At 45.3% G+C, this 24703-nt stretch overlaps 1 protein-coding gene across 3 annotated transcripts in view; it reads right to left on the bottom strand.

Moving 5' to 3' along the window:
- Nucleotides 1–3155: 3155 nt before the first annotated feature.
- The window catches only part of KANSL3 (KAT8 regulatory NSL complex subunit 3), a 53915-nt gene continuing 32367 nt past the window's right edge, over nt 3156–24703 (bottom strand). For 2 of the 3 annotated variants that reach the window (XM_083184607.1, XM_083184609.1), the window contains exons 17-23: nt 24177–24258; nt 12802–12950; nt 10428–10549; nt 8631–8853; nt 8424–8545; nt 6130–6274; nt 3156–4422 (exon numbers count right to left, since the gene is read on the bottom strand). In XM_083184607.1, the coding sequence (XP_083040733.1) occupies nt 3950–4422; nt 6130–6274; nt 8424–8545; nt 8631–8853; nt 10428–10549; nt 12802–12950; nt 24177–24258 (1316 nt within the window). In that variant the 3' untranslated portion in view covers nt 3156–3949. The remainder of the gene's footprint in view (nt 4423–6129; nt 6275–8423; nt 8546–8630; nt 8854–10427; nt 10550–12801; nt 12951–24176; nt 24259–24703) is intronic. The other variant, XM_083184610.1, reaches the window with a different exon arrangement.

Genomic DNA, 24703 nt, shown 5'->3' on the forward strand with positions numbered 1-24703 from the left:
ATATGACACGCTGCTGTGTAAGGGGAGGGGAATATATGACAAGCTGCTGTGCAGGGGGTGCATGTAGACAAACTGCTGTGCAACGGGACTGTGTAATATATGCAATATATTACTAGCTGCAAAGTGGGACATGTATGTCCAGCTGTTGCGCAGGGGGGTGCATAGACAAGGTATGGGGGTGACATGTACGACTAGCTGTTGTGTAGGGGTATGTTTGGCAACCTGCAGGGCATGTGGTTGTGTGACACGAGCTTCAGAGGAGGGCAGAGAGATTCTTCAAGTGTTAATATAGTGGAGTGACAGTAGGGCTGGCCAAACCTGTCCTAGAGAGCTACTAACAGTTCAGGTTTTTCCAGTCCACCTATCTGGTGCACAGGTGCAATCATTATTAACTGTCACATTTTCAAACATGCTGCAATCATTCCTAAACGACACATTCTACAAGCACACAGTAGGCCTGGAAAACATGGACTGTTGGGAGATCTTAAGGAGCGGGTTGGCCACCCCAGTAGCAGAGGATGGCTGTATTGCCTTTTTGGCATTATAAAAGGAGCCCATACAAGCTCCATTCTGGGCGTCCGTTCTGTACTTTTAAAGTACACATCGTATCGCATTGCATGCCTTGTGCATGCAATGCGATACGATGTAAAGCTAGTACAAAAAGTATGTGCAGCACATACTTTTTGTACTGTACTATGAGATGCGCGGGAGCGCGCATCTCAGAGTACAGAACGGATGGAGCAGGAACGGAGCGTGTATGGGCTCCTTAAGACCTGTAGAAAGTTACTGTATTTACAGAAAATTGTAATCTTCTTCGGTTGCTAAAACACTTGATATCATTAATTACAAATGACCCTCAGTGTTATGACTCCACTTTATATCTGTACATTTGGGTGTGATGTTAGTTTCACTTTGACTATAATATAAACTAATCATTAAAAATAATAAACATTAGAGGTAAATAAATTAGAAACAGAAAAAAAGACATGCAACAATCTGTCCAAGGTCTGCCTGTGAGGGAAATAATCATCAGATAATATATGGGAGTAACTGATAATCAGCCATTTGCGCTCAAACACCAAAAATGGGCGTTTCGACCCAAAAGATAAAACACAGCGCAGCCTGGATGTCTGTAGAGTGTTCTCAGGGAGGGAGAGAACTGTCCAGCACATTTATCGGGCTGGAGGAGAGAGACTACATGTGGGCTACATTTTGGGCACCTTATTGGGTCTATTAAGGGTGACCTGGTGTTAGGATAGCAATTGTCTTGGTGATAAGACATCCCATGTATCACAAGCTGCTGGACAAGGGAAGGAGGCATGTGTGTAACAAGCCATAGTTGCCTACCCTGCTGCATTCTGCAGGATACTCCCTGAAATAACAGCAATCTCCCTCTCTCCCTCATTAGTCTAGCAATCTCCCTCATTTTACCTAGTCCGCATTACACTGTTACATTTTTGAGGAAATGGGAGATAGATACATTTACATTGAATCATCAGCACCATGTCCCAGCACTTTACCAAGTATAGTAACTCTTACTAACTGCATTGGGGCTCATCTACATTTGGATATAAGTCATTTTACAAGATTCCTCTCAGATGTAGCAGTACATAACCACGCTTCTAGGTGCCAGGTTCACAATCTCTTTTTACAATCTCTCCATATATGGAACTAGACACGCCCTTTGGGTGGAACATGACACCCACCTCAATGGGGTGCTTTGCAAAATTCTATTACCAACTATAATCTCCCTGAAACTAGTTTTCAAAAGTAGGCAAGTATGCAACAAGCTGTTGTGTAGAGGAGTACGCATGACAAACTGCTGTGCATGGCAATGTATGACATGAGCTGCAGAGTAGTGATCTGATCTTATAGATGGGGCCCACAGCTGTCCACACCAGGAATAGGACTTCATGTGGGCCTGGCCCAGACCATTTTGAGACACCTCAGACTGACCTAAGGCAGGAAGTATTGAGGGCGGCAAGGCGAAGAGCAGGCAGGTTCAGATCTGCATTTCTGATCTGAGCAGATCTGCATTCTCTATGGTGTGTCTGCTATGTAGTGCAGTGGTTCCCAGACATAGCATCTTTACTGAGTCTGCCCCCTCATCCCCAAGTTTGCAGATGCACCAGCACAGCACTGTTTGATGCTAATTTAGGGAGTAATTCATGTTGGATCGGTCCCCTGCGTATTCGCTCCGGGGGCCGATGGTGCGCCTCTGTGCATGTGTATGGCTGATTATATGCAGGTTTCAAGCCATTGTACGAATGCCTTGCTTACACGGGTAGGGGGCGGGCAGGGGTCGGAGCAGGGGGAATGCCCAGCATTTTATGGGTGTTCCCCTGGGAACACAGGCAGACCGATGCCTGCTGGGGTCCCAGAGCCCACCCCCTCTTCAGCGAACTCTGATGTTAATAAAAGTCAGTTTATGAAGTTTCCGAAGAGGAGAGAAATCATTCGATGCGGGGAATGATTTGGGCTGCGTTGGCCAAGGGGTGGGGGCGGTTTTGTTCAGTGGGGCGGCGTTAAGACGCTTGCTAAGCAGCGAACGACCACTGCTTAGCGAGCAGTACTGAATCGGGCCCTTAGTGAATAGTGAGGAGTCTTACAGGTATTCCTGGAGCAGTAGGGATGGTGTAATGGTTAGACCTACTTCCTCACAGCATTGAGGTCATGGGTTTGGTTCTCACCATGGCCCTAACCGTGCGGAGTTCTACCTGTCGGTTTCCTCCCACACTCCAAAAATATACTGGTAAGTTAATTGGCTACCAACAAAAACTATGGGCAGGCTAGCTGGGCCAAGGGGCTCTTATCAGCCATCAAATCATGTGTTGCTGGTCTTTTTTATAATTTAATTTTGTCTTCATTTCAGCAAAACAAGAAAGTGGACATTGTTCTATCTCTGTGACTTCATTATCACCAGATGGACAGAAGTCGGCTGGTCTGATAAAGAAGTGGTCAGGTGGGCAGAGAACACTTCATGGTTACTTTTTTGGTCAGATATCATTTAGCTGAATGAGAAGTTGGATACTGCGTGGCCATCATACTGCAGCACACACACACACACACACACACGTATGTACACATGTAGTATAAATAATCAGGGTTTTGCATATTTGGTAATTTCCTGAAAGTACTGTACACTAATAACAAGCTCAATCCAGAACTGCAAACATTTTATTTGCTTTCTTTCTTGCCCATGTGCAACTACATGGGAACCAAGTTATCTAAGAAAATGCGGCAAACTACTCTACACCACACCGGTGTGCATTAGTTTATAGACCATAATTTAAATTACACACAATGGGCGTTCTATATACACACACATTAAAATTAATACAGGTTTGAAAATCAATATTTTTGTACATCTTTTATAACCATCTACAACTGATGCATCTCTGAACTGTACAGTTTATATATATTTACCAGCTAAATTAAAGGTTTTCAAAAAGCCCCAAAGCCAAGTACCGGCGTTGTCACATTAATATTAGTGACCACAAATTGTTCTAAGGATGTTAAGATGGCAGATTCCATGTCCACACAAGTGTTTGCTTGAGCTTCAGTTCAAATTTAACTGCCATGGAAATAGAATTTGATTGGCCTCCTTATTCCGTGCCGTTTGTGGTCCCCACAAGGAAATGGTGACATTCCAGCTGGGTAACTTGTGGCCATCTTTGCCATCTGCACTAAGCGGTTTCCAGATAGAAAATAACGTCTATAACGTCTTTACAGGATGTGCCCTGAAATGATTTCTGTAACATTTAACCTTTTCCGCTGTCCTGAACACCATTTGGGCAATGTTTATTTAATACTTCCTCTGTCTCCGACAAGGGGTCGTTCCTCTGCCAGCCATATTTTTCCTTTTATCATCTTGTTTAGCACAAGTTTAATCAAGTACATTCTAGAAACGCCAAGTGTACCTAGAATTGTGTGCACATTGAAATGTGAGTCAATGTGGTTTCTGATTGGCCGATGTCCCTGGACTCTGTACCACATTACTGGAGCCAGATAACGCTATAAGAGCAGGCTGCAGAAGTTGCCTGTTGATCAGAGACTCGCGGCTGTGAATGATGGTGCTGCACTCGTCTATGACAGATGGTACTCTGCCCAGGCTCTCCACAGCACTGATCACATGGTTCCCTGGTGTTTTGTCACTAGCTTCAGTTTTTGCTAAAATAACAGTTTTTGAAGAAGCCTGTAGTACTGGTCCGATCTTGGAGAGCACGACAGTGCAGGCTGGATTCGGTGTGTTGCCCAAAGACGGGGTAGTGAAAGTCACTGCTCCAGTGGCAACAGCTGTGGAGCTCTGTAGAGTCATTTGTTTTAGGGGTAATGCGGTTAATTCACTGCCCACTGATTTGGTGAGGGCAGAAAGCTTGGCATCTGACATGACGTACAGCGTCTTGGGTGGACTGGTAGTGACTAAAGGAAAGAGAAAAAGAAATGAAATTAATAATAATACTAAGCTATATGTAACAATGGGGTAAATATATGAAGCAGTGATAAGAGCTAAGAAATGAGCTAGTGATGAAGTTACCCATGGCAGCCAATCAGCAGTGAAGTAGCATTTATAATTTGCATACTATAAAATTATACAGAGCAGCCGATTGAGGGTGCAGTGGCAGGCTGGACTGTACTACTGGGTGATAACAGTGTTGATTGGTGGATGATGCCGGACATTCACCAATCAACTTCTTCACTGGCAGACGACTCCACTCCTATCACTGCTTCATTCATTTACCCCTGAGCCTACCGCTTTCTCATCATTAAAGCTGGGTCGGGGTCTGATCCTTTCACACTAAGCGCAGGTCACCCATTATACACAGAACAACCTGGATTTAACCCTTCTTATAACCCAGGTCGAATTGCTGGGTTGATCGAGCCGGGCAATTAGGTTTGGTGCTTTCACACCGCACCTCGACCATGGATGACCAGACAGTAACCCGGCAATAACCCGGGTTTAAGTTGTGATGTGAAAGGGGATTACGCTAAGTGATTTAGTAAACATGATTTCTCTTAGATAAACGGTATACGGTCATTAGGTCGACATGCATTGGGTCAACCACGGCTTAGGTCAACACCTGAAAAGGTTGACATGTGCTTAGGTCAACACCTGGAAAGGTCGACATGGGCTTAGGTCAACACCTGGAAAGGTTGACACAAGCATTCGGTCGACATGTTTTTTTTTTGGGAGCCGACGTGCTGACAGGCGGTATTTCATACCCCACCATCCACTAGGGCGTGGAGGGAAAATAAAATAGTGTAACGAGGCACCGTACCCGAAGCATGGCATGTGCAGCAAGCTACACAAGGGGATGCGGTGTCCATGTCAACTATGTCGACATAAAAACCATGAAAACCCCATGTCAACCTTTTGACTGTCGACCTTGGCCACGTTGACCTAATGCTTTTGTCGACCTAATGACCCTGTCCACCTAAGCCCATGTTGACCTTGTCGACCCAATGGCCCGTACCAGGATAAACCTTTCATTACTAATACCGGGTACACATTTTGGAATGATATATCGGCCGGATCGGTCAGCATACCCTTGCTTTGTGTGCTTTTCTCATCAGGGTCAACCATAAAACATCGTTAGCGGTACTTAATCACTACCTCCCCCTCCCGCATCGCAAGTGGGTATGCCCTTGTCGATGCAGGGTCCCATCGCCTGCCAAATCTGATACTCAATAATCGGCAGCATCACTGCCTGCTGGTTTATACTAGCTGCCTATCTTGCCGCACTGGTGAAATTGTAATACATGAAATGTAAATGGAAAGTGCTGCGTAACACAATAGGCTAAAGATGTGGCAATAATGTGGCCCTTACATCTGCAACTTATTACCCCAATTCCCCATTCAGCCAAAGCCGGGGGTTGGGAAATCAGGGAAATACAATGTTGGATTTTTAAAATGCAAAATTTCTCAGATTGCCCAACATATGGGGATCTTTGAAGGCTGCAGATCTGCGTCTTTGGGGAATAGTGGTGCAAGGTACTGCCCACATTACATGCAAATGTGGTTTAAAACAACTTCAGTACATTATCCTGTTAACCTTCTGCCCTGGTGTTTACGTAGTTGTGATACTAGTCCTTAAATCACTTTATTCAGCCACAAGTTGTGGTTCTCACCTGCTGGAGGGGTGACTGCCCGCACTATGGACAAGGTTTTCTCACCAGGTGTTCTGTCGCTGGGTGTCGATACTTTGCACTGCTCTGTCACAAGAGGGGGGAGAAGTTTACTGGCTGAGACCGTGGTGGGAGAAGAGTCTTGTGCCTGGAGATCACAGCAGAGACACGCCTTCAGAGGCCAGTTCAAGCATAGTCTAGGTGTTGTCCTAGTAAGGGAACTTTACTTATGATAAATCATTTTCTCATTTCTGCCAATGGGGTGGTAAACCTCTCTCTACCAGAGAATAGGATTTATCGGTAACAACAACAAAACATATCCATTTTTCAGCCATCTGGTCCACAAGCTGATGGAACCTGAATCAATACCAACCAGTATAGGCAGAAAAGTAGACTTTATATATAAAAATTTGGTTAATCAGAGATTGGTGTACAGTATACCGCTACTCCTTCCAACTACAGAACCGGTGTCACTGGGAAAGGTGCCACCACATAAGAGATCACCTCGTGCAGGAGTTCCTTCCAAAGCCTAGGACAGGTGGATGTGGTACCTGCCTTTACACAGAAGACCCTGGCAGGAAGCTCCTTTATACAAAGGTGCCCTGAGGCTTAGACATGGCAGGAGCATGGATCATGTTAGAGGAAGAGGAACTTGTTGGAGCTCAGAGTTACTAAAGTTAATGCCAAGTAATATCATGGCTCCAATGAAGTAAAGAATTGGGAAGGTGGATTATCCAGTTGTCCATTTATAATTCCTAAAAGGTCAAGTTAATATAGGCTATAGCAGACTCTCTGGGAGGAGCCTTATTCAGATCACAATAGTAGTAAAGGCTGGTTTGCACCTGTGAATAGAGGGAACTTGAAGGTGGTAGTGAGTCTTGCCCACTCAGAAGAGCAATCCATGCGACTTAGTCATGTCCAGGTTTATACTGCGGAGATTATCGTGAATTGCTGCGTTTGCATGTGAGGGGATGTGTTTTTGCTTACACCTCCTCTTGCATGTGACCAAATGGAGGAGAAATGATTTCTGCAGCCTTGAATTTCTGAACAACCTCCTGGTCAGCAAAACTAGAAAGCAGACGTGTAAGTATTGGATGAGTAGAAGAAGATGAATTCTATTTAGATCTGTTTATATATCCAACAGTGTGTGTGGATAACCTAAATGACATCATTGGAGCAATCTAAAAGCATTAGACTAGTGTTCATTCTAGCAACTTGCATCTTGTAAAATCCGTGCAGTTCCTCTTCCCTGCCTGGGGTGTCACTCTCTGCTGTGGTGCTTCCAGCACCTGTCTGGTCTACAGGGTATGGATTGTATGGTTGACCTAAAGATGGTCGACACTCATTAGGATGACACCACTAGGTCGACATACTGGAAGGTCGACAGGGTTCAAGGTCGACATGGCACAAAATTGACACAAGCATTATGTCGACATTCAAATACCGCCTGTCGGCACATGTAGGCTAAAAAAACAGTGAAAAGCCCCATTTCGACCTTTTGACTGTTGACCTAGACCAGGGCTGGGCAACACCGGCCCTCCAGATGTTAATGAACTACACATCCCAGGATGCTTTGCATTAGTTTTGCTATGTGGCCATGCTGAAACTGATGCAAGGCATGCTGGGATGTGTAGTTCATTAACATCTGGAGGGCCGGTGTTGCCCAGCCCTGACCTAGACCATGTTCTGTATCAGAGTCTACATATCCGTGCTGAAATACAGACTAACCTGTGCTAGAAGCACCACAGCAGAGAGGCAACACCCCAGGCAGGGAAGAGGAATTGAACAGGTTTTGGAAGATGAACACTACATTAAGAATCCTTTTAACGATTTGTCCAATTCTGACGGATCAGAACGACAAATGGGTTAGATTCAGTAAAGCAAATAAGTGATGCACATGCTGGTAGTGTCTCTGTGGGACACTAAGTAATCAATGGGATTGTTGTCTGTGTAGACAAGTGGGGACTGGGGTATTCGCATTAGGTTACTCTACTTATCCATTTCCACCCTAGGAAACATGGTTCAAGGATATAAAGAATGGATTCATTTAGAAATGTGTCATCTAGAAAAGAGATTGTTTATGTTAATAAAAGAAAACGTTGGCACAGTATTAGAAGCTGTGGGGTCCTGAATGTCTAACGTGCAGAATTTGGGTCCAAACCCTTCTTTAAGAGCAGCAGATGTAGCCAATACCAGTTAGTAAGTGTACCTAAGATGGCTGAAAGAGACTTATGTTTAAAGATGTAGTCCAACACTTCTACATTTACAGCGGTCATTCAATGTTAGTGGCGTCTCACCTGTAGGGAGGCATCTTCCGGTCTGGACTGCACTCCGACTCCCATACCGGCCTGGCTGAGGGTGGTGATGCGACTGGGCTGACCGCGTAGAGTGACGGTGATAGTGGTAGGAGCCTTTAACCCTAACAGCAGAACAACAGCGGGTTATATCCTCAGCAAGAGAATTATGGAAGACATTGATATGGTACTGTAGGTACTGAAGGTTACCTGTAGTTGGGCTGGATAGCTGGGCCAGGCCGGGTATACTGCTAGCAAGTTTTGCTAGGCCACCATTTGTGAGTAATTGATGGATAGCTGTCTGTTTTCCACCAGCTGATGTCACAAAGGAGGAGGAAGCCGTTACCACGGGGATGGTACGCAGGATTGTGCCAGTGCCTGTGGTTATAGTAGCCAAGCCTTGGAGTGGGGTGGGAGCTTTAACTGCCAATGCCTGCCATGGACACAAAACATCTTTATTATCCCTTACAGCCACATACAGCAGTGAACACAATAGTGGTAAAGCAATCTTCAATAATTACAGAGCAGACCATACAATAGAGGGGTTTCTATATTTCACAACTCTATTTCTCCCACATTAATCCCTCAGTTGGATTTCCTATATTGTGGCCTTGTGTGTACAGCGCAACAGGATCCTGGTGCTGAGCTGGGGACCTCTGCTGATCTGCCTCTATAAATGTCTTGGGGATCAAAGAGCGATGCTGAGCAAGAAATGACAACTGGCTCCTGATTGGACGAATGCCACGGACAGCTAACAAAGGAGTAGTTTCACGGAAAGAGAATAATGGGTTTAAGAAAATACATTAGGAAGCTGAGTCTGAGTCTATTTACATCAGTATCACAGATGTATATAGTGATGAGCGCTTTACATGAAGTAGATTTAGCAACGGATACAAACAGAAAATAAAATAATAATGGATCGTTGTCTGCAGGAATTTAATGCGGAATTATATCTCTCACGTTATAATGTTCTTATGAGAGCAAATTATCATATTAAATAAATATATGTAATATCTATAAATATATAAAAGGCTAACTACTCCTCACCTCTATAAGGTGAAGTACGGCCACTGACCACTAGAGGCCACTCCTTTATCAGAAATATGCTCGTTGCATAATGTCCTTCTCTTTATTGGGACTCAAGTTACTGTTGTAAGTTCTGTTTACAATCGTGTTATAGCATTGTTGTGCTATGTATACTAACCTTGTTTATGTTTAGCTCTATTCCCTACCGGGTTGGGAGTTAAATTACTCTTTTGTGTGCTAAAAGATGTCATATGAGTTGGGCAGATAGGGGGTGAAGAACGGCCTTAAAACGGTCACAACTCAAAGTGAAAGTAAAAACTGCCACAGCTCAAAGTGAAAGTACATTGCAGAAGCAGCCATTTTGAGGTATTTTTAACTAGTGATTATAAGTTAGTCTCAAGCCCTGTAGACACTATGCAGTATGCTGTGCCACCGATCTCATTAACTAAATCGGCGTTGCCGCAGGATTAACGATTTGCACTAGAAAAACTGAACAATATTTTTAACTATGTGATATACAGCACCGCCGATATTGTTAATTATATAGGCGGTGGCGGAACGATTTGCGCTAAAAACACACTGAACGATATCGATACCAATATAATTCCGTGACATCCTCAGGACCCCATTCGAACATGCAGTCGCTGACGAGATTGTCAGATATGACTGCATGGTCAGCCGATATTGGGAATCATTAACGACCCACGGAGGCGCGCACTGTTAACGATAATCGCATAGTGTGCTTTACTCTGAAGGTAAACCGAAACCTATTTTGCAAACATAGGGAAGCGCTCTGTGTCCGCACCTTTCACCTGACGAGGAACCTGGTGCGGCAGAGAAGACGGGGACATCAGGTGTACAGCATACACACACCAGTTACTTCATGTATATTTAGGTTTTTCAGTAAAACCAACTTGGATATACTGTATATAGCATGTATAAATGTCAAATAGCGATATGAAATGTGCAGCGCATTAATACCTGTGTGGTGGAGCCAGCGATGCCAGTGGTGCCAGGGAGGACAGGTGATTTGCTGCCAATATCTTGGAGGCTAAAGCTTAACCCCTGCAGGAGGCTGCTGGCAGAGGCGCCGGAGTTTGTGCCTGGAAAGGAGATCACAGGTGTCAGTATAGGCAGAATATTGTCTCTATAAGACTATGAAATGTAAACCTTCCCCATTTCCAGACTGTTAAAACTGTTATGTTATGTTGTAGATGGAATGGATAATAACGAACAATGGGGTTAAGCAGCATCATCGTCACCAGGAAGCAGTAACTACTAGCAAAGCTCACACCTATCCCTACTTACAGAGCAACCATAATGTGCAGGAAATGCAGTATACTGCTGCAGAGGGGCTGTAAAATAACAGATTTCCCTGAAGCACAGTCTGCATGTCCACATTACAGCCCGTCAGTGTCACATGCCAGGCTGGGGACAGAGGAGCAAGCCTGTACTGAGCAATATTGCACTTAATGCTGCACAGCTTCTGCATTGCTGTCTATGGCACTACCACACTCCACTATTCCAACTAGACTGCCCCCTCTGCTGCTCACTGCATAGAGCATTTCTCTAAGGAGGAGGAGAGGGCACTTTTTTTGTCAGTCACATGAGGAGGGAGGTAGTGCTGCTCTGCAAAGGAGACATCCACCCTCAACTCACATTACGGAAATTCCAATGACTGCTAATAGCTGCTACAGCACATAGTAAACAGATTATACACCTGGGCAGAATAGGTGCTCTACACAGAGTACATATTATAATGTAGAGGTCAGAAGCCTGTACATTAAATGCACTGTGGGGGAAATACATGATTAATAGGAAGGCATATACAGAAATCTTACATGTAAGCATACATATGTGCAGGGCTATTTTTCAGCAGGAACTGAGGCCCTTATTCTAGTTCACTCTGACAAAATCTTTCTTAGATGGACAAAACCATGTGCACTGCAGGTGAGGCAGGTGTTACTTGTGCAGAGATAATTAGATTTGGGTGGGGTTTTACTTCAAAGTGAGATCTATATTGCAGTGTAAAAATGAAGCAGTATTTACCCTGCACAGAAACAAAATAACTCACCCAAATCTAATTCTCTCTGCACATTTTAAATCTTCCCCCCTGTAGTGCACATGGTTTTGTCCATCTAAGAAATAGGTACTTGTGTATTTTGGCGGCGCCCCCGATGTCCGTCGTACGACGATCAGATCGCATCGCATCGCATGCCATGCACCCGATGGCATACGATGCGATGCGACGCGATTTTGACCCCCTATACGACCAAAAATCGTATAAGCACCCTTAAGGGTGCTTTTGAGCACCCAAATGGGTGCTTACAATGTTAAATGCACCCCCACGCCACCCCCCCACTATAAACGTGAACCCGAAGCGTGGCGAGCGCAGCGAGCCCGCGAGGGGCGGCGGTACGCGTCCTACGACCTTTTCATACCCCCACTATCCACGTCGGCGTGGAGTTGAGAATAGAATAGTGTGGCGAGCGCAGCGAGCCACCGAGCCCGAAGGGTGCTTATACAATGTTTAATCGCATCGCATCGTATGGCATTGTATGCCATGTACAATGGCATACAATTTCAAAATTGTATGCCATCGTGCACTATCGTACGATATCGCGTCGCATCGCATACCATCGTATGTGTTATGGTATGCGATGCGATGGGCGCCGCCAAAATACACAAGTACCAAGAAATATTTTGTCAGAAAGAGTGAACTAGAATAAGGGCCTCAGTTCCTGCTGGAGCCTGCTGAAAAATAGCCCTGCATATGTACACTAAGGAAAGGACTGATGTACACATTAGCAGGATTCAGCCATAAGAGTGAGAAGACGTAAGACCATCGTCCTCTAGTGCGATACTGGCCACTTTTATACCATTTCGACGCATTTCTGCGACGGACCACAATGCATCATTTGTGATCATTCTGCCCGGAAGCTGTCGGGTGAGTTGGCGGGGTATCGCATGTGATATCGCGCTCTAGTGGAATAATGCATCTTCCAGTGATCTCATCCACTAACATGTGCTAGAATAAACAGTATTGTTTTTGTTGCCTCTATCTTGAAACAAAACAGGAAACAATACATCAGCTGATACAGGACACTGTGTACATAAGGAAGACGCTCATCACACTAGTGAGACAGACATGTATTGGAGAAAATATTGTAGCAAACCACTGACATTAGATGCTAAACTAGAACTATAAAGAATAAAAATATCCAGCAATAAAAACCCTGCATATCTATTTACAGTATTCTGAAACATTCTGATCAAGTTTTCTTGCTTGACACCCCCCCCCCCCCCCTTCCTTTCCTGACAACTCAAAAACATTTATACCATGTAGAATCTGTACCTGTCAATGTTCCAGCCTGCTGGCTTTGCATACCCGGAACAATGCTGGAGACCAGACGACTTTGGATGGAGTGGAATGCGCTAGGCCCAGAAGTGCTGGGGATCAGTACTGACGGTGCTGAGCTGCATGGGACCATTTCAGAGCCCAGTCTGTGGAAAGAGAGCAATACAATAAAATTACACTACGTAAAAACTCAACAGATGTATGGGGTTTCGCCATTTTATAGAGCATTTGTACAGGAAGGTTTAGGCCCATGGATCAATAATTTATGACAAAAGGGAGCTGAGCCGTGAACATTATAGTAGGCAGGGCCGGCGCCACCACTAGGCAAACCTAGGCATTTGCCTAGGGCGCCGGCCACTGGAGGGCGGAAAATGCCGCCCGGGTACCTGTCCTACCGGCGCTGTCTATTTCAATCTGGCGGCGGAGGCAGCGGGGGTCCCTGCAGTCTATTAAAAATCACGAGCGCTATCCGCCGGGCTATGCGGAAGCGCTTCTAGTGTGAAAACTCTGGCAGCACGGCGCACGCTGATCTCAGCCAATCAGCGTGCTGCCAGTGTTTTCACACTAGAAGCGCTTCCGCATAGCCCGGCGGATAGCGCTCGTGATTTTTAATAGACTGCAGGGACCCCCGCTGCCTCCGCCGCCAGATTGAAATAGACTGCGCCGAACGACAGGTACCACCCCACACACCCCACCCCCCCCCCCCCCCGGGGCGCCCCCAGCCCGATTTGCCTGGGGCGCTCCGGTGCCTTGCACCGGCCCTGATAGTAGGAGTAAAAATTTCAGTAAAAAAGAATGGTAGTTCTCTACAGTGCCCACAATGGCCAAGAGTGTCACTGCAGTAGCTATTCTCTTATAGGAGGCTTAAGAATATCATCCTTCACATATGTCCCCACTGCCATCTCTCCCTAAAGCTCCTAATTAACTGGCTTCCTTGAGTCATCAATAATACAGGCAAGTCTCTGCACCTTGCCTCACCAAGTGTGTATCTGACCCTCTCTCCACATGAGTAACTCCGCCTTCTCATTTGCATCACTGCCTTACCAAGTGTGTCTCTGACCCTCTCCACATGAGTACCTCTGCCTTCCCATGTGCACCTATTATATCCCCTCCCCATATGCATCACTGTCTCACCAAGTGTGTCTCTAACCCTCTCCGCACGAGTACCTCTGCCTTCCCATGTGCACCTATTATCTCCCCTCCACATGTGCATCACTGCATCACCAAGTGTGTCTCTGACCCTCTCCACATGAGTACCTCTGCCTTCCCATGTGCACCTATTATCTCCCCTCCCCATGTGCATCACTGCCTCACCAAGTGTGTCCCTGACCCTCTCCACAGGAGTACCTCTGCCTTCCCATATGCACCTATTATCTCCCCTCCCCATGTGCATCACTGCCTCACCAAGTGTGTCACTGACCTTCTCCACATAAGTACCTCTGCCTTCCCATGTGCACCTCCCCTCCATGTGTGCATCACTGCCTCACCAAGCATAAAATGCCTCTGCCTCCCCATGAGTGCATCTGACCCCCCTACCCATGTGTTCTTTATCCTCCCCATGTGCAACTATCATCTCCCCTCCCCATATGTACATCTGACCCTTGCCACCCATGTGTGCCTGGCACTTTTTCTACGGGGGGATGCTTATCAGCCCCAGTTTATTTTCTTTGGTTTGATTTCCTTTTGCATTTGAGATCCAGTGTGAACGGCAGTGCGGTGGAAATATGGAATGTTCTGCACCGCCGCTCCAACACTGGGTGCCAGGGACGGCACCACTGATGTCTGGGCCAGGGGCTATTGACACGATATATATAAACAAAATTATCATGATGGGCTGGGTTAAGGGCATACCAAAACAAAGAGGCATGAGTACAGAACCTAAACAAAAGTGACGGGGTACGTGTCTAAAAATTAGTCAGCCGGCAGCGTGACTATGGACAGATACGGCAAAGTGACTGGGTAGGCGCTTACCTCATCTTTATAGCAGCCGGCAGTGTGACTATGGACAGATACGCCAAAGTGACTAGCTAGTCGCTTTCCGCATCTTTATAGCAGCCGGCAGTGTGACTATGGACAGATACGCCAAAGTGACTGGGTAGTCGCTTACCTCATCTTTATTGCAGCCGGCAGTGTGACTATGGACAGATACGCCAAAGTCACTGGGTAGTCGCTTTCCGCATCTTTATAGCAGCCGGCAGGGTGACTATGGACAGATACCGCAAAGTGACTAGGTAGTCGCTTTCCGCATCTTTATAGCTGACTGTAGACGCTTTCCCTGAAATTAGGTTTTTAGGGTATGGGCAAAAAGGTAGTGATCCCTAATACTGGTATACGGATACAAAGGGTACCCACATACACACAATAACAAACGAAAATTGAATAAAATAATATAAGAAATAATAAGGTGAAAATATAAAATAGTATTTGATGAAAAATAAATAAATCAACAAAACAGTTTGTATGAATCAAAAGTAACTGTTTGCTAATGCAGCAAGTTTAGTCATATGTGGTTCATCCACAGGTTAAGCTGATCCATAACCATCCATGATTGGGTTAAATTGTTAGTCCATAGCCTTTTGTTTTGCTGGTATATGGTTAAAATGTTGGCTAGCGTACCCTCACTCACACAAAGTGGTAGGTGTTTAAGCGCATCAAGGTATCTTTATCAAGGCTTGGTCACTAATAGTTGTATCGTACTCACATGTGCACGGATAGAATTCCTCCTATAAAGGTATCTTTATCCCCAATAATCTACGTGTGGATGTGGGTGCGAGAATATCTCACCGGTATACCTGAGAAAGCGGTATGTGGTCACAAAACCGCTGGCCAGGTAGTCACAGGATACCGGTGTCGCACAGTCCCTCTCCACCAATGCGTTTCGACAGTCTAGCTGTCTTTTTCAAGGCTGGACAGTCCAGCCTTGAAAAAGACAGCTAGACTGTCAAAAGGATTCCAGCGGCAATACACTACCGGTTCATCTTCATCTGTTTTGTTGATTTATTTTTCATAATTTTTTTATTTTCACAATATTCTTTCTGATATCATTTTATTAAATTTTCGTTTGTTATTGTGTGTATGTGCACACTGTGTCCGTATACCAGTATTAGGGATCACTACCTTTTTGGCCATACCCTAAAAAGTTTGAAATCTGGAAATAAGGTGCAAAAAACTTTACATGACTTTTTTAAAAATCTTTTTACAGAGTTATCTATGTTAGATTGAGATTACCACATATCTGGCCATATAAACGTCAATACTTTTATTATAACATTGAGTCTTAACATCTTATCCGGGGAGGAAATGTGCAGAGTTCATTTCTTTATCTGCTTTATGGTTTATGCTGGGTACTTGTAGTGCACCCTTTGAACACAGCAGCAATCAAACTCTGTGTATGATTTAAGCGCTACCTCATTCATTTTCTCCCGCTTAATCATAAGCATATTGCTGCTGGGACTCTGCACAGAGAGGAAGGCTTTGGGAAGGCTCGTGCTCCCGTGGCCAGGTTCAGCTGTATTCTCCTGCCTGCTTCACTGCTGAACAGTTGAGACTCTTATGGGGCCTACACATGGGCTGATTTCCTAAGCAATCTGACTTCATTTGACCAGATCACTTACAAAATGACCCTAGATCGTTCCGTGTGCAGGGACCATAGAGATGCGCGTCGATATCACCGGCCAATGAAGATTCTGCATGCAGGATAAACCTACTCAGATCGCCAATCAGAACACTGGCCCAGACAGATTGCTCAGCACACATCGCTGCCCCCCGCTCTGCATCCATGGCTGGCAGGATATAAAAAAAAAAAAACGTACAAAAAAAATGGGCGGCTAGCTCTCTCAGCCAATCATTCTTTTATATACATTTCTTCAATTTTCTGGCCACCCCCCCAACACCTGCAACTCCCCAGGAGTAGTATGCCAAATATTGTATGTGAGCCCTCCCGGGGAGCTCAAGGGGGAATTGGGTGCAACTATGTATGAGGGCCTTCAGAACAAGTAAGACAAGGAGCAGGGATAAACAGGCAGCAAAAACAACCTCAGGTTTACAAAACAAAATGAAATGCACATCCTGGATTGAAGACATTTACATAAACACAGTGGGAGGCAGTAACTGTGTGGGCTCATTCATGAGAATGCAGCCCACAGACACATTAAATGATCAGGAACTAGCGACATCGCTGACATTCATAGTAAAATAATAGGCAAAATATTAGTTCTACACAGGAAACAAAGGCATCGGCGCTGTGTGGGCGGCAGGTACACTATAATGCATGAGTCACACAAAACAAGGCTTTATTATCCGTTATTCTGCTACAGCTGGGTCTGTTAGTCAGTGCGGGCTAGCTAGTCACATACAACTGGAGCTTTAAGAAAATTAGCAGAAAATAATATTATTAATAACATTTTACTGCTTTCTTCAAACATAAACCGCTACTTTAAAGCAACATGAAGTCAAATGAAACCTGTCATTACAAAAGTAAAATACAGTCTTAAGAACTCTGCTTCACGTCAAATGTTCATATAAGGTGTTTAAAGGTTATAGATCAGCGTTTTGGGGTAAATACACTGTACATCAGGGGGTAATCAAAATGTGGATCCCCGTCTGTGGAGGCGCACATCCCAGCATGTCTAGTACCGTTACTATGTTTTTCTACAGCTCCCCCAGACTCCTGCGCTTGCTCCAATGTTCCGCAGAGTTGGAGTTTGTAGACTGCATTTGGACCCCCCCCTATAGAAATCCTTAATTTGCCGCTGCACACAGAAAGCAAATCTAGGTTGTAGTACATGTAAATTCCAAATTGTTTCTGTCTAAACATAGATCGATGCCACAAAAGATGCATTTAGGATCGACTATAAGAAGGCCGACAATCATTAGGTAGACCACTATTGGTCAACAGACCACACAGATGAAGCCACTCTTATCTGAGCGCCATCCGGTGTGCCGATCCCCACCCCCAGAATACTGCGCATGCACCTCGAAGACTCTCGCGTGCCCCATTCTCGACCTATTGATCAAACTGCTGACCGCATCCTGCACTTACTTTTAGCGTGTATACGCTCAAACCAGCCCATGCATCCCTGTGCTCGGACAGCCTCTTGCTTCACTCAAATCGTCACTGATTGGCTCCCTTTTGTCATAGATCAATCTACTACTTCTGATCAGCGGCCACCAGTCTTGGGGAGGTAGGAGGCAGTCAGGAGCATGGGGGGGGGTAGGGGGCAAACTTGGGCAGGCAAGGGCCAGAGGAACACTTGGGGAGGCAGGGAGCAGAGGCACACTTTAGGAGGCAGGGGCACCCTCAGAAAGACTTGCCTATAAAACTGAGGGAAGATTATAGGTTCACATGTGGAGGGAGGAGACGGAGGTACTTATGGGAAAGCAGGGGTTAGAGGCAAATTTGGGGAGTCAGGTGAAAGATTTCTCTATAAAACATATGGCTCATGGAAGCAGTAAGTAAAGATGGGAGCGGGGACATATGGGAAGGACACTACCATTCTCCTCATACTCATTCTGGTATCAGAATCCCAGCGGTTACAATGCTAGTGTTCAGAAGACCGACAGTGGTATCTCCCTAGTCAGGTTCCAACTAAACCTTCCCCACAGCCTAACCCTCCCTCTTATTGCGTAACCATAACCACACCCCCATTGCGCCGCGGAACCATACCCCCTCATTGCCTAACACAGCAGGTAGATGAAAAGAATATAGCAGGAGAGCCAAAATAATATCTAAGGCACAGTCATGAGCGCTCTGATCTCCGCACTGCACCAATAATCATGCCGTGAAGAAAGAAGCCCGTAAAATGACCACGGGTCACCCCAGCCTGCCCCCCGTGCAGAGCAGAAGGATAAATTTACAGTTGTTGTGGTCCCAATTAGCAAAGTCCGCAGGCAGGCGGGCGGGCCGATCACCGGGGAGACGCTACAACCAAAGCAGTCGGACTTACAAAGCAGGAGGAGAATAACTGCCGCACAACATACAAAAAAGAAGATGGGCGCTGGAGCCAGGAGACTCACTCTGCAGCGCAAGGTCGTGTAGATCCCTTGGATAGTGAGCAGTCAGACGGTGACACAGGACTATGCAAAATAGCGCAAATGGGACCGGAGGGTATACTCTGTTGTAATCAAGCTGGAGAGAATGGCAGCCGCTTAATCAGGATATTTCAGCAGGATGATAGCGGGAGAGCTGGCAAGCGCGTCCTACACCATGCTACTCCAGCCCATGCTCCCCCTGGTATAAAGTGGATTTAAATCCATCCATAAAAAAAACAAGACATTTGGTAAATCAAGAAGGCCCCAATGATCCCTACTGAATACAGTACCACTTAGTGAAGACCAGGAGCAGAATAGACAGCATCATAAAATCCCACACAGTGGACTTCTAGCATTTGGACAAAATGAGGGGTAGAATGATAATAACCTGATAAATATAGAAATTTAAGCCCACCTTCAGGAGACAACAAGAATGATACAGGGGGTTGACTAAGAGAATGCCACCACATCTAACAAGCTGTTGTTGAAGCAAATATCGGTACTTGTGTATTATCACGGCGCCCATCGCATCGCATACCACTAATTAAGGTATGCAATGGCATGCGATGGACCCGATTTGAGGCTTTTCCCGGGAAGAGTGTACCAATTTAATATCGCATCGCATGCCATTATAATGGCATGCGATGCGACGCAATTTCAATGTTAAATGCCCAGGCAGACCCGATTTTTAATTGTATCCCTACCCTGATGGGTAATAAGTATGTTAAATGTCCCCCCATTGTTAACGCCACCCCACTATCAACGCCAACCCAAAGCGTGGCGAGCGCAGCGAGCCCGCGATGGGCGGTGGTACGCGTCCTCCGACCTTTTCATACCCCCACTATCCACGTCGGCGTGGAGTTGATTTTATATAGTGTGCCGAGGGCAGCGAGCCACCGAGCCCGAAGCTTGCCGAGCGCAGTGAGCCCCGCGAGGGGACGCGCATAACTTCACAAGTATTACGCGACCGCTCGCCACACTATATAAAATCAACTCCACGCCGACGTGGATAGTGGGGGTATGAAAAGGTCGGAGGACGCGTACCGCTGCGCTCGCCACGCTTCGGGTTGGCGTTGATAGTGGGGGGCGTTAACATTGTCAGTACCCATCAGGGTGGGTGTACAATGTAAAATCGGGTCTGGGTGCGTGTACAATTTAAAATCGGGTATAAACGCGTCTCATCGCATGCGATCATATGGCATGCGTTGCGATGCGATTTTTTGGTTGTACAATGGCATGCGATGGAAACGGGGGCGCCGTGACAATACACAAGTACCCAAATATCATAGGAGAAAGGCTGCTCTTGGAGACAGAAAGTCTTTCCGGGATACATAAAACAATAATTTAAGCGGTCGTCTCAGAATGATGAAACTAAAATCATACGCAGAGCCACCTGCCTGACCGATTGATGGGAAGTGCGACAATTACAAGAGTTACCCCTGACAGAACTGCTATGGATATTACTACTGCTTTAGGATGGTCTTTTTGCCAATGCACATCAGAGTGTTTTGGAAAAGACCTAACAGCAAAGCCCTTCAGAGGTAAGATGGCTAGCCAACGGTCATCATCAACTTGATAGTATACGCAGTAAGGCAAGGTAGGTAACGGTTTCAGGGAGTAGTTATCTATGTAGCACATGGGCATGCATAGCCAGACTGCTTTATAACTAGCATCAACATCTGGAAAATTGTGTCTCTGCCAATCATTTCACCTTTGAAAGATTCTATCAAGAACCAAGCTGTTTATTAGGAAGCAGAGGTCCTGGATGAGACTCTGGGATAGAAAATCCAGTTGCAGGGAAAGTTGACGTGGGTAATCCAAAATCATGGAGGTGACCATGGATAAAAGTCTGTTTGCCTATTTCTCCAAATCACAGGCTTGGGGTACTAGATGAGGACAGAGGAACCCCATACAGAAAATCTAGGGAATAATCACCTCCACATGGCACATCTGATGGTCCCAAAATAAATTAGTAAAAGGAGGGTTTTGTGGTTCAACCATGAGGGTGTAGAGTCCACCAACACCAATCTGCTGAAAACCTATGTTTGCAACCATCATTCAGTTGGATCTTTAGTTTTCCAATTCTCCTGATGTAAAAGACTGATAAAATGACTGTAGCCTTATTTGCCAAATTGATAAAACAATCCCAAAGGAAAATCTTAAATGTCACAGGCCACCGTCACCAATAACTTAGAGTACATGGTGACCAACTCAAAGACCACAAATAAACTGGATAAGTAAGGAGATACCAACCACCAAAATATTTGGAGGGCATAGATGCAATTAAATGAATAAAAAGTCTCCGGGGGTCACCACCATGGGGCTGATACATTTTAACACTGACAGAGTGACATTTGCATAATGAGCGGTGTCCATATGGGAGTCCCAGGAATTAAATATTTATAACACTTCAGAAATAAACTTTGTAATGTCCAATAATAAAATAATAACGTCCTTGATTGCTTTTTTTGCAGTATAAATTGGCTACCTTCTAGGACATGGAGCTACCTTCGGACGGCTTTATGATGAAAAATGGATAAGGGCAGGAGGAAAAGGACATGCTGTTTTTTATGAATGCTATTTTCCTCCCAGAGGCCTGGTAATTACTATTTCACCTGAAAGAGCTCAGTGTAGAGCGGAGGGAAATCAGATATTTCTAGTATTTGGGCATCAGCTGCCGCCTGATAGGCAACCACAGTGCCACAGTGTGGCGATTCCGTTAGCAGAGTTTCTGGCTAGGAATGCTTGCGAGGGTTGTGTGTCCCATGTAAAATGGAGTCTTCCAAATTTGGCATCAAAGTGGTCTATAAAGTCCAAATGGATTTCTTTAGCTAACAAATTGTGGGACTAATTAAAGGTCGGCTCTCTAAGCAGCAGTGGTTCGCTGCTTAGCGAGCACCTAAACGCCACCCCGCCGATCATCTACCCCTACTCTCCGAATCCCTTCCCTGCCATACGAGGGGATGTGTTCGCTAACACATCCCCTCACATGCAGTCGCTTTCAGGAGAAATCATTCGATGATCGCCGACCATCGAATGGTTTCTCCTGCCTTCGGATATAAAAGTCTAAACTGAGAAAACCCTTACGATATTTCCTCTGCAAATCGCTAAAGACAAGTGGGCGTTGACATCCCGTGATGCCAGCCGCCTGCCTGAGCATGCATCGGCCTGCCTGCGTTCCGCGGGAAACGCCCAGCGTTTCCAAGTCCGCCCCCCTCCCTGGACACATCGGTGATACTCGTCAAAGGAATTTGCACGTGGGTCTGTACATGTGCAAATACAGTATGCAGACTCCACACCATCGGAACGGGGCCAAATTCCACCCCATCTGATCACTGTTGAATCACCCCGAGAATGCAAAATGGCTACCCTACCATGTTTTTAAACACTTGTGACCCTTCAATTTACACCCATAGGATATCAATTGTCCTGTGAATATATTTCAGGGCTGCAATGCCCTCCCTAAATCAAAATCTGTGAGCAACTTTATCAGACAGAAAGTGAAACAAGATCTCCTAGAGTCCCCTGAGGAAACACTCGCATAGCTGAACTTGTGACCAACAGATCCTTCCAGGACAGCAGCTACTATAAGATCTTCTGAAGAATGCTTATTATCATATTGAGGAAGATTAAACAATGGACAGTCTTAAAATAATGTTAAACTTGTGAAGCGTATCCCTTTGGTTTTGTGACAAGGTTTGCATTTTAAGGGATGTTACAACAGGCAAAAAATAGATACCACATACAACAGTATGCCCATATTGTAAACACAAGCAGCTGAGAGGGGTGCCGGATGACGGACCGGCAGTCGGGATTCCGACAGTCAATACACCGACGTCGGAATCCCGACTGCTAAAAGTGGGCAGCTGCTATTCCCCCTCGTGGGGGTCCACAACCCCCATAGAGGGAAAATAAAATTGGTTGGTGGTGAGCGTAGCGAGCCACTGTGCCCGCAGCGTGGAGAGAGCAGCGAGCCCACAAGGGGCTTCCTTGTGCTCCCCCTGCTGTCTGAGTCCCCACAGTCGTGATTCCGACAGTCATTAGCCCGATGTAGGAATCCCGACTGTGGGGACTCACAGAGGGATTCAGAGATTAGTAGAGCATGGTTTTAACCTAAAAGTATTAGGTGAATGTTGCATAGGCAAGAACGGGTGGGGAATACAAAGTGGAGATGCATTTATGTGCATTAGATCAGGATCAAAAAGGCAAATCTGTCATACTTATAATAAGCAGGATCTTTCCATCACAGGCAAAAACATGAGCACTGCCCTAGGTCTATTGAGCAGCAGCTGAGGTTGTTCATCTCTTGTTTCTGTTCCTTTGGTTTAAAGATTCTGCTTTAATGTGTTCTAATTTATCACCCCAAATGTAACCGTGATCAACAGAATACTGTGCAAGCAGCCAACACAAATACATAACATAGCGCAGCAGCAGCACAAGTAGCAGCGTGTTACCCTGCATAAAGTGCTCACTGATGTGCTGCCTGCACCCCTAATAGATTAGGAGATGTATCACTGATGTGCTGCCTGCACCCCTAATGGATAGATGTATCACTGATGTGCTGCCTGTACTTCTAATGGATTTGGTTCACATTGCCTTTTCCCACTTCCCAGTCTGCATTTAGGGGTGAGTGGGAAAAAGACAGACGGGGGGGTGTCCCAATTCCATAACTGTACTAATCACTTCATTATATATAATCATTTCATTATAATTATTTTTCAACAGAACACTTACGAACAACAGTGATAAAATCTGATTCAAAATCTGAGACACATAGGCAACAATCAATAGAGGGAAAATAGGTTCCTAATTCATAATTGTACACAAATGGATATACACATTTGTATTATAGGTTACCAAACTGCTAATCATTGCAAGTAAAGCTGTCGCCAAGGAAATAAGATAGGCGCCCACCGGAGCCATTGCAGATAGTGTGCTTATACACAGCATGCAATAACGAGGAACACCGACTGCTAGGGTTGACCTATGGATATGCAGACTGTCATGTGACAGTAGTGTTGCCAACAACATGTTTCTCTACGTACATGATCAAAGCTGAAGGCAGATACACGCCTCAAAATACTGCCTCAACATGCCTTCATTAGCCACCACTCCCAGTGTAACTCTCCCAAATGGTCCCTTCCTGTCAATCAATTGTATAGAATGTCAGTGCAAGCATGTTCGCAGTGCAATTGCAGCACAGACTGCCGATAATCATTCCGTTGTGAAAACATTGGCATTGCGTACAAACATGAATTAGACCCCCTTTCATGACACAACATTGGTACCTCAGCTGCCATGAAGACATTAGGATTGTAGATAAGAAGAGAGATAGAACGTACTTAGGAGCAGTAAGCAGGCTGGTGATTTCCTTGGCGCCCATTGTAGACTGGCCAATCACTGCTGTGGGTGAGGACTTTGAGGCTGCAGAAACAGAATAAACTCACATTAAACCTATTGTACAAATCTACACCTAAATATAATGAAGCCTCTCTGCATGATTCTGCCCCCAGTGTCAAGGATCACATTCATATACAATTCAATTATTTGAAACCTCTGTTAAAACAGAATTCTAGATGTCGCACTGAACATGCATTTGTTTATTTTTGCATTTTGAAAAACATTTCTGTAACTTGCATATATTGTCATTTCCATGTTCCAAAATCCACATAACCGTTACTCGCCCAGAATGCACCAATGCTCTTGATTGTCTGATGTTGCATTCTCTTTGAAAGTGTTAACTAGTTTTGTGCCTTATTTTCCTGTTGCGATGAATTCCAAGAGCTCCTGTCTGCCCAACAAGTCATAATCCACTGTTACATGATGAAATTCACAGTCCAAGATGATGGCCCTTATTCTGGTTCACTCG

This window comes from Crinia signifera, chromosome 4 (genome assembly GCF_055691185.1).
Source record: "Crinia signifera chromosome 4, ASM5569118v1, whole genome shotgun sequence".
In the NCBI taxonomy this organism is placed as follows: domain Eukaryota; kingdom Metazoa; phylum Chordata; class Amphibia; order Anura; family Myobatrachidae; genus Crinia; species Crinia signifera.